Source organism: Mangifera indica, chromosome 15 (assembly GCF_011075055.1).
Source record: "Mangifera indica cultivar Alphonso chromosome 15, CATAS_Mindica_2.1, whole genome shotgun sequence".
Classification (NCBI taxonomy): Eukaryota; Viridiplantae; Streptophyta; class Magnoliopsida; order Sapindales; family Anacardiaceae; genus Mangifera; species Mangifera indica.
The window spans coordinates 13,787,048-13,801,797 of record NC_058151.1 but is presented as its reverse complement, the minus strand read 5'-3'; the positions used below and the strand labels follow the sequence as shown (position 1 = coordinate 13,801,797).

Genomic DNA, 14,750 nt, shown 5'->3' with positions numbered 1-14,750 from the left:
TGATTTGATGATGTGTAATATTTCAACAGCAAGTTGATAGGGTTTGGTTTTTCTTTAGGACCATTTCTATTAAAATTTCTCACCAGCAATTAGAATTTTGACCAACTGTTAATTATATGGTAGGATCTGTGCAATATTTCAATATTAAGTAGCTAGATATCTGCTTTTCCAGTTAGCATTTCAATATGATTGTAACAGCCAGTTATAATGATTAGAACCCAAATGCCATCTTGGGTTTAACTTACACAAACAGATGAATTTGAATTGAGTTAAATCTAAATAAAAATCAGTTAGAGCTCTGCTTACTTGATTGGTGAACAATATCACCAGACAGTTAGAGAAAGATTTACAGGAGAAGATGAAAAAAAATCGCTGCCTCAAACTGAATAACGATCTGAGGTCAGACCCATCCCTGCTCACACAGATTTGTTGTGGGTTTTAAATAACCATTATTCAATCAAAATAGGTCTATTGGGTTGAGACTTAAGAAACCCAAAACTTATCCTTTTAGCTAAAGCCCAAATCTTATAAATTGATTCAGTTTCAGTTTTCATTCGCTGACAGTGTAATATGTGACATAAAATTTCGCCACCAAGCATGTTCTCATGAATTTCTATGTTTGCTTACTATGGATGGGGGACTAAAAGAGAAAATTCTTGCAGAACAAGTGGTGTATTTAAAAACTTCTATCTGGCTGTAGCAATCATTCCATATTGGTTTCGATTCCTTCAAGTACTTGATGTTTCATGGAAATTCTTATGTTGTAATTTGCCACACAATTCAATGATTCTTACAAGCCTTGGTTGAGAGACAAGCTTCTTGTACCATGCAGAAGCGTTTATTTCATAGCCATGGTAACAAATATATGCAGCTTTCCTCCCGTCATTTGTAGTTTTACCCATAATGAGCAGGAAATTGACAAGCATTTTCGGTGAATTGCAGGTTTTGTACATTTTACTCAGACTTGCTTGGATGCATACAGTGTTGGCTTTAGAGAAGCTCCATTCCGGCACAGAACAGCCTTGACTGCAATCCTTCCAAGCTTGGAGATTATCCAGCATGGCATCTGGAATTTCTTCAGGTATGCCATACTTCTTTTCGTATGCAATGCCAACCATATCACAGTTTCTTGTTAGAATTGTAAATGCCTACTGATTTCTGATGAAGAAATGATTTATGAATGATCAGGTTGGAGAATGAGCACTTAAACAATGTGGGGAAGTACGGCGCATTCAAGTCAGTACCTGTACCTTATAATTATGATGTCAATGAAGGCAAGGATGCGTAAATTCAGAGATGAAAGATTCAAAAAAGTTGAAAGAATGTCAACTTGGAAATGGCATGCACAAGATTGGCTATCTTTGGCAATGATATTTACAGCTTTGTATTGCTCTACTTAGTATACTGAATTACATTATTAACATTCATCTCCCTGACTATTATACATTCATGACATTAATTTTAAACACTTATCATCTCAAGGATGGGAGTTCTATCTGGTTTCTCCATTGCTGTATCAGTAAATTCTGATAAGATTGCCCTGAATTCATCTCCTGTGATGGTTTCTTTCTCCAGAAGAACCTCCACTAGTTTGTCAATGGCTTCCCTGTTGTTCCTTATGTGATTCTTTGCAACCTCGTAAGCACTTCCAATTATGTTTCTTACTGATGCATCAATGTCTGCTGCAAGCTTTTCTGACATGTTGTTCCTTGCCAACATCCTCAGCACAACATCACTGCTTTGTATTGCAGGGTCAGTCAATGCCCAAGGCCCTATCTCAGACATGCCAAATCTTGTTACCATCTGTGACAAAGATGAATTGTTAGCTCAAGATTCAAAATTTCAACTATTTTTTTTTGTAGTAAATTAAAAAATTATGTTGGTATGAACCTGTTTTGCTATCTGAGTAATTTGTTGCAAGTCGCCTGCAGCCCCCGTTGTGATTTCGGATTCTCCAAAGATCACTTCTTCTGCTGCTCTACCTCCGAGTCCTCCAACTATTCTAGCAAATAGTTGCTGCTTAGAGATGAGTTCAGGGTCTTCACCAGGTAAGAACCATGTGAGCCCTCGGGCTTGTCCTCGAGGAATTAGAGTGACTTTCTGCACAGGATCATGGCCAGGAGTCAATGTCCTGCAAATGCATACCAAAGAAGCTAGTCGGTCAGTAATACTGCCCATCGAAAATCAGTCTTTTGTTTGAGTTTTTGTTGTATCGATTATAGAATACTTACGCGCAAACAGCATGTCCAATTTCATGATAAGCCACCAGAATTTTGCTCTTTCCATCAGTCATCTTGGTTCCCTCCATTCCAGCCACAATTCTATCAATTGAATCATCAATCTCTTTCACTGTAATCTTGTCTTTGCCTCTTCTACCGGCTAGAATGGCAGCTTCATTCATCAGGTTTGCCAAGTCTGCACCACTGAATCCTGGAGTCCTCGTGGCTATAACACCAAGAGACACATCTTTGTCTAGTTTCTTGTTGTTGCTATGCACCTTCAATATCTGTTCCCTTCCCCTTATATCAGGCAGCCCAACAGAGACCTGTCTGTCAAACCTTCCAGGCCTAAGCAAAGCAGAATCAAGAATTTCCGGTCGATTCGTCGCTGCAATAACAATCACTCCACTGTTGCCACTGAAACCATCCATTTCAGTAAGCAATTGGTTCAATGTTTGCTCCCTCTCATCATTTCCTCCACCAATGCCAGTTCCTCTCTGTCTCCCAACCGCATCTATCTCATCAATAAAAACCAAGCAAGGGGAATTGGCCTTTGCCTTGTTGAACAAGTCTCTCACCCTTGAAGCTCCAACTCCTACAAACATCTCAATGAACTCTGATCCTGATAGAGAGAAAAATGGAACTCCTGCTTCTCCAGCTATGGCCCTTGCCAACAAGGTCTTCCCTGTCCCTGGAGGACCTACTAAAAGAACCCCTTTAGGAATTTTCGCACCGACTGCCTTAAACTTCTCCGGGGTCTTCAAGAATTGAACAATCTCTTGAAAATCTTGCTTTGCTTCATCCACTCCGGCAACATCATCAAATGTAACTCCAGTATTAGGTTCCATCTCAAATTTGGCTTTGCTTCTGGTAACAAACACAAAAGTTAGCCACTATTTTTTTTACCACAATTAAGATTATCTGAAAACATGTACCTTCCAAGTCCAAATGGCAAATTTGGACCCCCAGGAGTGTTTGTAGAAGAAGAAGAACTCAGAAACAAAGAGCCAAGCAATAGCAATGGGAAGCCAAAGTTTGCTAGAAAGTCTAACAAAGCAAGTCCCCAGTTGAAATCCATTGGATAAGCTGCAAAATCCACATTTTTCTCTTTCATTTTCCTGAGCAACTCCTGAGGCAATCCTGGTAACTGCACTTTAACCCTCTGGATTCTCTCTAGAGTTGGATTATAAACCTCGGCAATGGCAACAGTTCCATTCTCAAATAAGTCTACTTTCCTCACAGCTCCCTCATTCAAGTACTGCAAAAATCTCGAGTATGACAGTCTACTTGAAGTGGACTCACTTGGGCTCCCAGGTTCAGCAGCTTTTGCAGGCTGAGCCATTGACAATCCCCTTCCTATAAGCCCCAGAGCAGTGGAGCTCATCAGCTTTCTTTTACTTAGTTTGATATCTAAAGGCGTTTTATGACATGGGTTGTCTCTAAAAGTGCTTTTCGGAAGGTGGGTGTCCTTAGAAAAATCCTGAGATTTGCAGAGGGAAAGATGAGAGATAGACAGAGATACAGCAGGAGACATTTTTGTTAACGTGGTTTGTACGTAGAACAGAGGCCTAAGCTGTTTATGTAAGGGAAACTTGGGATGTTTCGCCAAGTTTCCAGGAGTTGCTGTTTGGCTTTTATTGATCAAGTCTCAAAATCCTGAAGGCTCTAGAGAAGTGCTTTTTCAATCCAAAGTCACTTCCTGAAAAGTCCAAGTTGATGGCAAGTAAAAGCCAACAGCGATTTGGAGATTTTTGTCTCACTAATTCTTCTCAACCATACACTTGGAAACAAAGAAGTGGTACTATGCAATTTTCATGATCTTAATGGGGTTGAAAAATTTCTTACAACATTATGCCACATAATATAAATTCCTCCTTTGGACAGGAACTCTACGTGGCAATGGGACAGGTTGAGGAACTGGACTAGGAGAAGGCAAGAAAGGGTTAGGGACTTTTCCCTGAGAGTGGGGGGTGGAGGTTTTCAATCATATTTATATTAGATATTAGGATTAGACTCGAATTAAATTAAGTCAAATTAGAAAATTGATTTAATTTTGTTTAACTCGATTTGAATTCGTTTAGATTTGAATTAAGTTAGAGAAAGTTTCATTCAGTTTAATTCATAATTTAAGTAAATAGTTTTAATCAATTCAAATTTAATTTATAACTCTATTCAAGTCATGTTAATCAATTATTAAAATAACATTATTTTTTTCATTATTAAGTAAAATAACGTGGTAAAACAATTTCATAGAATATTTGATTTTTTATTATATTAGAAATCATCTTGATCACATTTCTTTTTTATTGGTTTTTTTTTTTTAATTTTTCAAGAAAATTAGATCATTTGAAAAAAGGAGTTTTGAACTTAACCTCTTTTCAATTTCGTTTCTATGGCTTCGTTGAGGGAATCATTGGAGCCGTAGAGAAAGCACGTCTTTCATGGGGTAATTGTTACAGCTTGTGGACCTGAGCCTAGTCTTCTTCGCCCCTTGAGAGGTACAGGAATATTCACATTTTCTCCATTTCTGGTTGTTTCGAAAATTCTCACACCAAGATGTCCGGTTAGTGTTAGATTTGAGTAGAGCTAAACGAAAATATGGATTGACTTAAATTCAATTCAAATTTATTATACTGAATTTAAGTTGAATTCAAATTGATCTAAGATATTGTTAAATAATTATTGATGGAATGAATAATATTATCGATAAAATAAATAGTATTATCAACAAAAAAAAATAGTCATCGAAGGATATCATTAGCGAGATAAATATTATTGTTAGAGAAGGATTCGAGTCAAACTTAAGTGAATTATTTAACTAAAACTTCAATCTGAATTCATTTTGAATAAAACTCAATGTCAATTCGAACTAAATAAGCCCATTTCGGATTCATTCTTAGTCCAACAATCGTAACACAAAGAATTAACTTGATGATAAAATAAACATGACTATTAGAAACAATACAAATGAAGAATAATACTTAAACTGCATTAAAAATTAACAAGATTGGATTGACATATTGTATAATATAATATGTATCAGTTTGTATCTATACCAAAATACACTAATATAGTTTTTTAAAAAAGTAATGATTTGACAATGGTGTAATTGAAAATTTTCAAAACTTGAAGGACATTTGTAATAATTGTTAAAATGATTATTATTATCTCATTATTTTTTTAAGACATAGGCAAATTAGATTTTTCATAAACATACTTTTGACTTTTAATAAAAATTAAATACACAAATAATATATTATTTATATATTGAATTATATTTTATTTTTAATTTAAAAATATTAAATTATATAATAATATATAATTTGTTTATTTAATTAGATAATAAAAAATGTACGTACATAATTTTATTTTTTCATATACTATACCAGCTATGTCCATTTGGGAAATTATAAAAATTGAAACGTCGTCGTGTGGAGTCAAAGCGAAAAAGCCCGCGAGGGAACGGCCACCAAGTAACGACCTAACGATGATTGTTTCAAGAGTAAGAATTCGTACAAAAGAAACACGCAGAGAAAACACAGAGAAGAAGACTCAAAACAAAATAAAATCCACACTATAAACGACAAAAACTTTGCCTCGCTTCGCTTTGACGTTAACCTCAATCAAACTTGATTACAAGTTTCAGAATTTTAAACATTTTTAGACACTTACATGCCACCAAACCAAGCCAAATCAACACAACCAACCTTCAATTTTCTACTCACTTTCTTGCTTTCCACGAAGAACCCTTCATTGTCTTTGTATTCCTCTTCCTCTTCCTCCTGCATTATCTTTCTTCTATGGAGTCTCTGGAAAAATAAACTTTCAGGTATGCAATGTTGTTTTATAACAACACATTATGTTTCTGTTGTTTGATGGGGTTTCTTTTTTTTTTTTTGTGTGTAGATCTTTGAATAACTAGAGGCTTGATTTCTGGTTGAGTTTGTGGGAGTTGTGATTTGTGTAGATCTTTAAATAACTAGAGGCTTGATTTCTGGTTGAGTTGTTAGATATTATTGGAATCTTTGGATATCTTGTGTCGTATTTTTAGTAGTTTTAATGACAGAAAATTACTATAATGGGTGGTTTCAGATAGTAAGGTCTTTTCTCTTATTTTCAACCATCTCTTTCGAAATTTCATCTACCAAATGGTGTTGTATAATTGTAACCCAAATTCTGTAAGGGTTTATGAGAATTTAGGAAGTGCGGATTTAAGATTAGATTTTCATGGAGATCTCTGGTAGTAAGGGGTAAAATAGCAACGACCTGCAGGCAGACAGGTGCTATCTATTGCAGACATGTCACTTGTGAGTACACCTGTATATAAAAGCAGTGTATCTAATTAGAGAGATGAGGGTCAGTGTGGCTCAATAAACAGAAAATAAAATAATCTATTTTTTTCATTTTGTAATATTCTTTATCTATAGTAAAATTTTCTGCGCTAGTAGTTTTTGCCATATAAGATTTTTGACCAAGTACTTATGTTCTTGAGCTGAGTATCTATGCATTTTACTGTTTGATTTCTTTAGGTTTCTCTACAAATTGTGCTGAAAGTTAGAGATAAATTATGAAAAGAACAAAAATCATTACTAATTAGCTCAGCAGGGGCATAATTTTCTTTCTTTTATGAGTATTTTAGATTTTGCTTAGAGTGTTTCTTAATTTTGGGTAAATTATAATATCATAGGCTATAATGTGATTAAGAGAGTGAGCCGCAGAATTCGGTGAAAGATTGTTGAAGAAAAATGAAGAAATGGTCCGGGGGCATTTGCGTTGCGTCCTTGTTTATGCTACTAGTTCTGAGGTACACTGTGATGAAAAATCCGATTGGGGAGACTTCTTTTTCTGTTACTATTGCTGTCAATGCAAGTAGTCCTCTTTCTGTTCCTATTGCTGTCAACACAAGTAGTCCTCTTGAATTGCATCAAGATGAGATGCCGCCAACTGCTCAACCTCTGGAATCTGCCAATCAAGTGATTTCTGCTGATGCATTGGTGTCTGGTCTTTTTCTTAGAAGGAACTTTTCCCATGAAGTGCATAGTTCTTTACTCACATGGAATCTTATGAAGCACTTGATCAACTACTCTCAGGGTTTGCCCAATGCTGTTGTGGCTATCAAAGAAGCCCGAGTGGCGTGGGAAAATCTTATGGATTCTTTTGTGAAGGAGCAAAATGCTGACTTAAGTGACAGTTCAGTTCAGAAAATGAAGGAGAAACTATGTCCACATTTTCTTAATAAGATGAATGCCACAGAATTTGGTGATAGTGGTTATAAACTAAGAATTCCTTGTGGCCTTATTCAGGGTTCTTCAATTACTGTAATTGGCATTCCAAATGGTCTTCTTGGTGATTTTCGAATTGAATTAACTGGGGAGTCTATCCCTGGAGAGACAGACCCTCCTATAGTTTTGCATTACAATGTTCGGCTTCAAGGAGACAAGATAACCGATGATCCTGTGATTGTCCAAAACACTTGGACTGCTGCTGATGATTGGGGTGAAGAGCAGCGGTGCCCCTCTCCAATTACTGGAGACAATAAGAAAGGTACTTGAATCCATTATGCACTCTGTCCTCAAAATTTTGAAATTTGGAATCAATCTTACGCAAGAAGGGAAATTTTAAATATGGTTGACATATTTGATCAGATATGTGCTGAAGAAGAATTTCCAATCAATGCAGGGTCTGTCCTATAGTCATGAATGTTGATTTTGTTTACTGGACATCATGAATTTTGCTCCTGAGTTGTGATAAATATCTTAAGTTTAATAGTATTTTACTTTGAATGATAAACAGTGGATGACACGAACCAATGCAATGAACTGGTTGGTAACAATGATGCCCGGAAGGCTATGGAAAGTGGATCTTCATCCATTCCTTTACGGTCATCAGTGGCAAGGAATAGATCTGGATCAAGTCAGCATTTTCCATTCAAGCTAGGCTATTTGTCTGTTATGACATTGAGGGTGGGAGAAGAAGGAATTCAGATGACAGTTGATGGAAAGCACGTAACATCTTTTGCTTTTCGTGAAGTAATTCCTCTTGTTGCTCACTTGACATAGCATGTGCTCATCCATGTTTTTTCTCAAGTCATTCTTACTTTTGACTGTGATGATTGCAGAGTCTGGAGCCTTGGCTTGTTAGTGAAGTAAGGATATCAGGAGACTTGGAAATAATTTCTGTCTTGGCAAGTGGCTTACCCACATCAGAGGGTTTAGATGATGTTGTGGATATAACAGAACTGAGATCAGCTCCACTTGAACAACACCAACCATTAGACCTCTTCATTGGTGTCTTCTCTACAGCCAACAATTTCAGACGGCGGATGGCTGTTCGGAGAGCATGGATGCAGTATCCTAATGTCAAGAATGAAACAGTTGCAGTGCGCTTTTTTGTTGGATTGGTCAGTACCATTTCTTCATTCATCATTGCTTGATTTGACATTTTTGAAACAAAGTACTCAAGTTATATCCTATCCTGCAGCATAAAAACCGGATGGTAAATGAGGAACTGTGGAATGAGGTACAAACCTATGGAGACATTCAGCTGATGCCTTTTGTTGACTACTACAGTCTTATAACCTGGAAGACAATAGCAATCTGCATCTTTGGGGTGAGTTCTTCATATATTATTTTTTTCTCTTTTGGAAGTAAAAGAGTTTATCTTGTTGGCTTATTTTATGGTCTTGACAGACACAAGTTGTTTCAGCCAAGTACATCATGAAGACAGACGATGATGCATTTGTTCGTGTGGATGAGGTTTTAGCTTCTCTGAATAGATCAAATGTGAGCCATGGCTTGCTCTATGGCCTCATCAACACTAATGCTCAGCCTCATAGGAGTACTGACAGTAAATGGTATATCAGTCCCGAGGTAAGTTTCCCACCCACACCCATCAAATTCTGTTTAATTTAGTTCTAAATTAGATCTGGAGCCTTGATTCTTTTTGTCATTTTGAAAGGAATGGCCCGAATCTACTTACCCTCCCTGGGCACATGGCCCTGGTTATGTGGTATCACATGACATTGCATTGGCAATTGCCAAGAGAAACAAAGGTCGTCTGAAGGCAAGTCTACCTTCATTCTTCAATTTCTACATGATATATGAAGCTCAATTATTATCAATTCTTGGTTTCTTTCTGCAGATGTTCAAGCTGGAGGATGTGGCAATGGGGATCTGGATAGCAGAGTTGAAGAAAGATGGTTTGAAAGCAACTTATATAAACGAACAGCGGGTGTACAATGAAGGTTGCCAGGATGGATACATTGTTGCCCACTATCAGAGCCCCAGAGAGATGCTCTGCCTCTGGCAGAAGTTACAAGAGCAAAATGCGGCCAATTGCTGCACGGATCGATAAACTCGTGGCAACAGACTTATTAGCTTCAGTAAATGAATGACTTTTAGCACAGAAATTCTTGACTAAATTCATCCTACTAAGAAATCATACCGAGAGAAGACGTTAGAGATTTATAACAGTTTCATGTTTGATTTTTCACACAATTACAGGTAGTAGTTAGGGAGTAAACTAGCATTGAGTTATAAGATCTGGAGCGATCTTTATGTTATCATTTGTACAGATGTTGCCAGGAACGTGAAAAGTTAAATAAATACGTCATTAGGCACAGAAAAAATCTTGTGTCTCCATTTGTGTTTTTGTTTTTCAAGGAAATTACTTTCATTCACTCGGTAAGGTGGTTTTCCGAATTCTAAAAGAGGGGCTATTAGAATTCAGAAAATGGGGATTCGAAATGTGGATACGGATCCGCAAACAGAACAGGAATTAACTGGAAACTGACCGGAAAACACATTTTCCCTGGAATGACAGACGGATTATCCTTCCTGGAATTCAGAATCACTCTAGAAAAACCACTACCAAGATCAAAATAAAAATTACATTTCTTAAAAAAATCAGATAAATCTTACAAATTATGAAGTTGATCTTCCCCAAAGTAGCAAGTGATACATAATTATTTACTAGTACAAATAGTTATTTGCCCTTGTCCTCTTTATGCAGCCAAGCAGCCAATTCCATATCTAGTATTTGGAAACACAAGAAACAAGCCACTGCAAACAATCCCCACCATCAATGGAAAACTCTCCATAACTTGATCCATCTCCTTTTCGTGCCCTGGAAACAAACAGCTTGTAACTCTGTAATCCGAAAACGCTATGGCCACAAACACCATGACCGACATCACAGCATGAACAAAATCCGTTAAGCCTACTTTGAACCTCGCCTCTTTTGGTACCTCAACGTCCAGGCCGGGCTTGAACACCGCCAGCCCCTTCGGCGTTACGAATCCATAGTAGACTTTCCCGTCAGGGCCCCGGAAACTGTCCGTGAAGTGAAAGAAGAAGCAGGAGAGCGTGCAGAGGCCGAGAAGGACGTGAATCATGAAGGTGCTGACTTGAGAACAATCGCCATTGCTGTAAACCGATGGGAGGACCATTTCAAAGGTTAAAAGGGTGCCTGTGGGAAGAAAGTTTGCCAGCATTGAGGTTTTGGAGATGGTCTTTTGCACTCCTTTCGCCATTGCTCGTCTCTTTTTGCCACGTTCGGGGAGATTGGTGGAAGTGTTATTTAATTTCGGAGTGGAGCCTTCTGGTGGGGTTGCTGTGTAGATTCTGATGCCGAGTGCTTCTTCAGATTGCTCCATTTTTTTATTTTACAGAGAAGAGTGAGATTTCTGAAATCCTGAAAAGGGTTGTTTTGTGAAGGAAATTTAAAGGGCTTGCTTCTAAGTTTGAATTTGAAAGGAGTAGTTTATTGACGGTTAAGGAGCGGTTGCTATTCATGTTACTAACATAATTTTTGTATATAGTATAGTATTTTATAGTATATAGTATAGTATTTTGAATTTGTATATAGTATAGTATAGTATTTTCTCATATTTCTTTTTATAACACTATCACTAAATTTGAAATTCTTTTTAGTTAAGAGAAATGACATAAGATATATAATTCAAAAATCTGTTTATATATTATATTACATTAGATCTAATAATTAATTAAATATTTTGATTTAAGATATTATATTACTAAAATTATAATTGATATTATCATATTTTTAAAAATATATTATTAATAATGTATTATATTAAATTTATATATATGGGTTTCATATTTTTTTATATTTAAATTTTATGACGATTTTTTTATAAATATAACTATTTATCAAATTATATTTATATAATTCTTTTTTTTTCATATTTTTTATATGAATAAAAAATTTATATTTAAATAGTAAAAAACTCTGTTTCATTTAAGGTTGGTGAAAAGCAGTGATAGGACACCAATCATCATTATTATTATTATTTTTTTTTTGGAAAACTTTACACTAACAAATAAAATATGACCTTTAAATGTGACATTCATGATTAGCCCACCAACGGAAATGGAAATCATAACAAAGATTGAGAATTTTACTTTTAAATTGAATGGTTTGCTTGACGACAATTTTTTTTGTTTTTCAAAGATTAAATGATCATTCAGAATGAGAATGGGGAGCATAATTATAAACATGTTCATACCAAGTTCAAAATATTGGAGGACATTAAAGAGGATTAAATAAGTATGAAAGATACATTCCAAGACAATATATCCAAAGAAAATAGATTTGTCAATGTTGTCCACTCAATTTTAATGTAATACTTGGTCACTATAGTTCAAGCCATGATTGTCATAAATTAGTATGGCTTCGATCACTCCATAATTTCAAGAATTCGAGTTTTTGTACCTTGTAATTATCAAGTTTTTTTTAGTATTCATTTCAAATTTTAATCTTTTTTTAAATATTATTTCTTTCGACTTTATCATTTCTCAGTCGGATACATATTTTTGCTCTTTGGAAATGTTGAATAATCATTCTTTTTCAGTGAACTAGAAATTAAATTTCTTTTTATTATAGTTTTTATATCTCTCGTCATAAAAATAATTGATCAAAGAAGACATTTTTAATCCATTCTCTTTCATCTATTTAAAACTTTTATTATTCACAGTTTGAAATTTATCATTTTTCATAATTTATATTGTAACATCAAGCGGATAATTAAATATACTAAAATAAAAAAAAATATTTAAAATAATAATAACAATAAATTACTACAATTCCAAATCCAATCATACCTTGGAATCACCATTTTTTTAAGATCTTTGGAATATTATTGTTGTGGTATTATGATTTGATATTTATAATAGACAATCTATAAATAAAATTAATTTAAAAGGATCAAATAAAATTTTAATTTTAATTATATTTTATATTTTGTTAATTTTGTTGTGATTAGTTGAAAACAGATGAATATGATATAACTTATTAAAAGTGGAAATTCAATCGTATAAACCACTGCATGGTTTTCGTTTGATAAATATTATTTTGATAATTTATCTTTTATTACTTATATTATTTTGTTTGATTTATCAGTAAATTATTATTAATAGTGATATGACAAATAACATAACGGATAATTTGATTACTATATTCATCTTATGTATTAAAAAATTATTTAAGAAATCTTGATTTTATTATAATTATATATTTATTTATTAATTTTTTAAGATAAAAATAATTTTATTTTCAATTAATATAACAAATAATATAAAAAATATTTTAGAATAATTATACCTAGGAGTGTTTAAGTAAAATAATATACTAATATTCTTTTATTACTTCTAACCAAATATCATAATTATTTATACATATTCATTTTTTTTAAATTTTATCAAATATATTAATAATTTATACCAAATAATATTTCAATTTTGATAATAAAATATTCTCCACATCAAACACCCATGAGGATATTCCCCAACTACTAATTCAATGGCCAGAATAAACAGTAGTTGTAGAACAATCAAAGCAAACTGGAAGAACAAAACCAAAATGAAATAAATAAATAATATAATTAGATAGGAGTTTAAAATCGATCAAGTATAATAAGTACTATGTGAAAAATTTCTTTCTTGTCTAGAGTGAGATGCTGCAACTGCTTTTCGTCCATCTCCAGCCAAACAAAGTGAGAAGAACCAGAAATTAGTTCTTCATTAGCCGGCATATTCTTTATATACTTTGCAACTTAATTAAGAGAGCATTTCTAGCAGGGAGACATTCAAAATGATAATGGTCTAAAGAAATCAAATTGAAAAGACATTCTGATAAAGAGCTATGTAATTGTCTCTAATCTTTATTATGATATGATTGGGTGTTTACTTTATTTATACAAAGTGACATATTTTTTTATTTTAAAACTAATTGGTGACTTTGGCAAACATGTGAAAAAAATAGTCTTTTTCTTTTTTAATTTATAGGGTGGATATCATTTCCTCAAACCTTGGGTGGGAAGAGCATTTGGCCAATTTTTTTAATGTCAAATTCATCATCCCTTATCAGTTGACTTATGATCTAAAATTGGCTTAAACTTGGCCTTAAGAGGCCAGACTTTTATCATCTCTTACCTTTCACCATGCTTCAATAGCCACATCCAGTGGCCATAAACATCCATTCTTCAACAATAAATAAAGGCAAAAACAACAAGAAGAGTATCAGAAATAATGAATCCCAACTTGAATGCCCTTTTCTTTGGATTAGCTGGCGCAACCATCACTTTATCAGCTTATTCACAGACTCTCATTTCTCCAACTCAATGCATCACTGTAGGCCTCTTTGTTCTCATGTTTGGACTGCTTGTACGAGAAGGTCTCATTTCTCTTTAAAGGGTTTTTTTTTTTTTAATCTTTTTGGTTTTGATCTTGTAAACGTATGCAATTTAAGATGTTTTGAGTTCTTTTCTGTCATCTCTTTCTGGGTTTAGTTGATTTATTGTGTGGCTGTTGATGTTGATGAATCTGAAGTGAAATTAATGGGGTGGCCATGGTTTTAATTGAGTTTGAATTTATGAATGTGAACAAAGTAGTTGTCAATTTGACATAAAATTTGAAGCAAGGAATTAAATGTCAAAAAACTGAAAACTTTTGCCTTGATTGATTCTATCAAAAGATCAGTCACCATAACCTAATATTAGAAATTGATTCAATCTAATTTAAATCTGAATAAAAGTTAATTTAAGTTTTATTCAAACCTAAAATGGTTAGTTTGAGATCAAGTTTAACTCATTCGATTGATAAACAATAATATCAAAAAAAAAGAATCATTGTATTGGTAGAAGAGGAAAAATCGCCTACAAGAGCTCCAATACGACGATGCCAACATAACATTGATATTAAGCCGAATGATCTAAAATTTCTTCAACTCAAACTCGACTTAAGCAGTTTGAATCGAATCCAACCCTACCTAACATTTTCAATAAGGCTCAAATAAATCAAATCTGGGCGGTATAGCCATGAAAGCCAAGCTTTCTTCCAAAGATCAATCAAAGGCTATATAGTTCATCAAGCATTTGATCAAGGGAAATGAACAATTATGCCTTTATTTCTTCACCATGTTCAGAAAATTCAGAGGTCAACAGTAAATACAAATATACATACATCCAGGGAAATGAACAATCAAATGTTTGAATCGAATCCACCCCTACCACCA

General features: G+C 34.2%; 3 protein-coding genes across 4 annotated transcripts; 1 reads left to right on the top strand and 2 right to left on the bottom strand.

Annotated features, from left to right (window-relative positions):
• Positions 1-1,360: 1,360 nt before the first annotated feature.
• Positions 1,361-3,871, bottom strand: LOC123197576 (ATP-dependent zinc metalloprotease FTSH 6, chloroplastic). The gene is made up of 4 exons (XM_044611895.1): positions 3,155-3,871; positions 2,232-3,086; positions 1,891-2,131; positions 1,361-1,803 (listed from the first exon to the last, which is right to left on the bottom strand). Exons 1-4 carry the CDS (start codon positions 3,751-3,753, stop codon positions 1,462-1,464), a joined length of 2,037 nt encoding a protein of 678 aa, XP_044467830.1. The 5' UTR covers positions 3,754-3,871; the 3' UTR covers positions 1,361-1,461.
• Positions 3,872-5,738: 1,867 nt separating this feature from the next.
• Positions 5,739-9,846, top strand: LOC123197416 (beta-1,3-galactosyltransferase GALT1-like). Of its 2 annotated transcripts, none has more exons than XM_044611718.1 (8): positions 5,739-6,048; positions 6,924-7,763; positions 8,013-8,248; positions 8,338-8,619; positions 8,700-8,828; positions 8,909-9,088; positions 9,177-9,281; positions 9,360-9,846. In XM_044611718.1, exons 2-8 carry the CDS (start codon positions 6,965-6,967, stop codon positions 9,570-9,572), a joined length of 1,944 nt encoding a protein of 647 aa, XP_044467653.1. In that variant the 5' UTR covers positions 5,739-6,048; positions 6,924-6,964; the 3' UTR covers positions 9,573-9,846. The 2 variants fall into 2 exon arrangements, with proteins under 2 accessions (XP_044467653.1, XP_044467652.1); XM_044611717.1 differs by having other exon boundaries at positions 6,907-7,763.
• Positions 9,847-10,087: 241 nt separating this feature from the next.
• On the bottom strand, positions 10,088-10,936 carry LOC123198360 (protein DMP9-like). Its single transcript, XM_044613052.1, has one exon. The coding sequence runs from the start codon at positions 10,870-10,872 to the stop codon at positions 10,222-10,224; it is 651 nt and encodes a 216-aa protein (XP_044468987.1). The 5' UTR covers positions 10,873-10,936; the 3' UTR covers positions 10,088-10,221.
• Positions 10,937-14,750: the final 3,814 nt, after the last annotated feature.

Bases quoted from the DNA above. Each gene is read 5' to 3' on its own strand.
- LOC123197576 (XM_044611895.1), bottom strand. From the start codon at position 3,753: ATGTCTCCTGCTGTATCTCTGTCTATCTCTCATCTTTCCCTCTGCAAA. The intron at 3,087-3,154 runs GTACATGTTTTC...GTTTGTTACCAG, and splicing joins TTGCCATTTGGACTTGGAAG to AAGCAAAGCCAAATTTGAGA. The intron at 2,132-2,231 runs GTAAGTATTCTA...ATGCATTTGCAG, and splicing joins ATTGGACATGCTGTTTGCGC to GACATTGACTCCTGGCCATG.
- LOC123197416 (XM_044611718.1), top strand. From the start codon at position 6,965: ATGAAGAAATGGTCCGGGGGCATTTGCGTTGCGTCCTTGTTTATGCTA. The intron at 8,829-8,908 runs GTGAGTTCTTCA...TGGTCTTGACAG, and splicing joins TAGCAATCTGCATCTTTGGG to ACACAAGTTGTTTCAGCCAA. The intron at 9,089-9,176 runs GTAAGTTTCCCA...TCATTTTGAAAG, and splicing joins AATGGTATATCAGTCCCGAG to GAATGGCCCGAATCTACTTA.
- LOC123198360 (XM_044613052.1), bottom strand. From the start codon at position 10,872: ATGGAGCAATCTGAAGAAGCACTCGGCATCAGAATCTACACAGCAACC.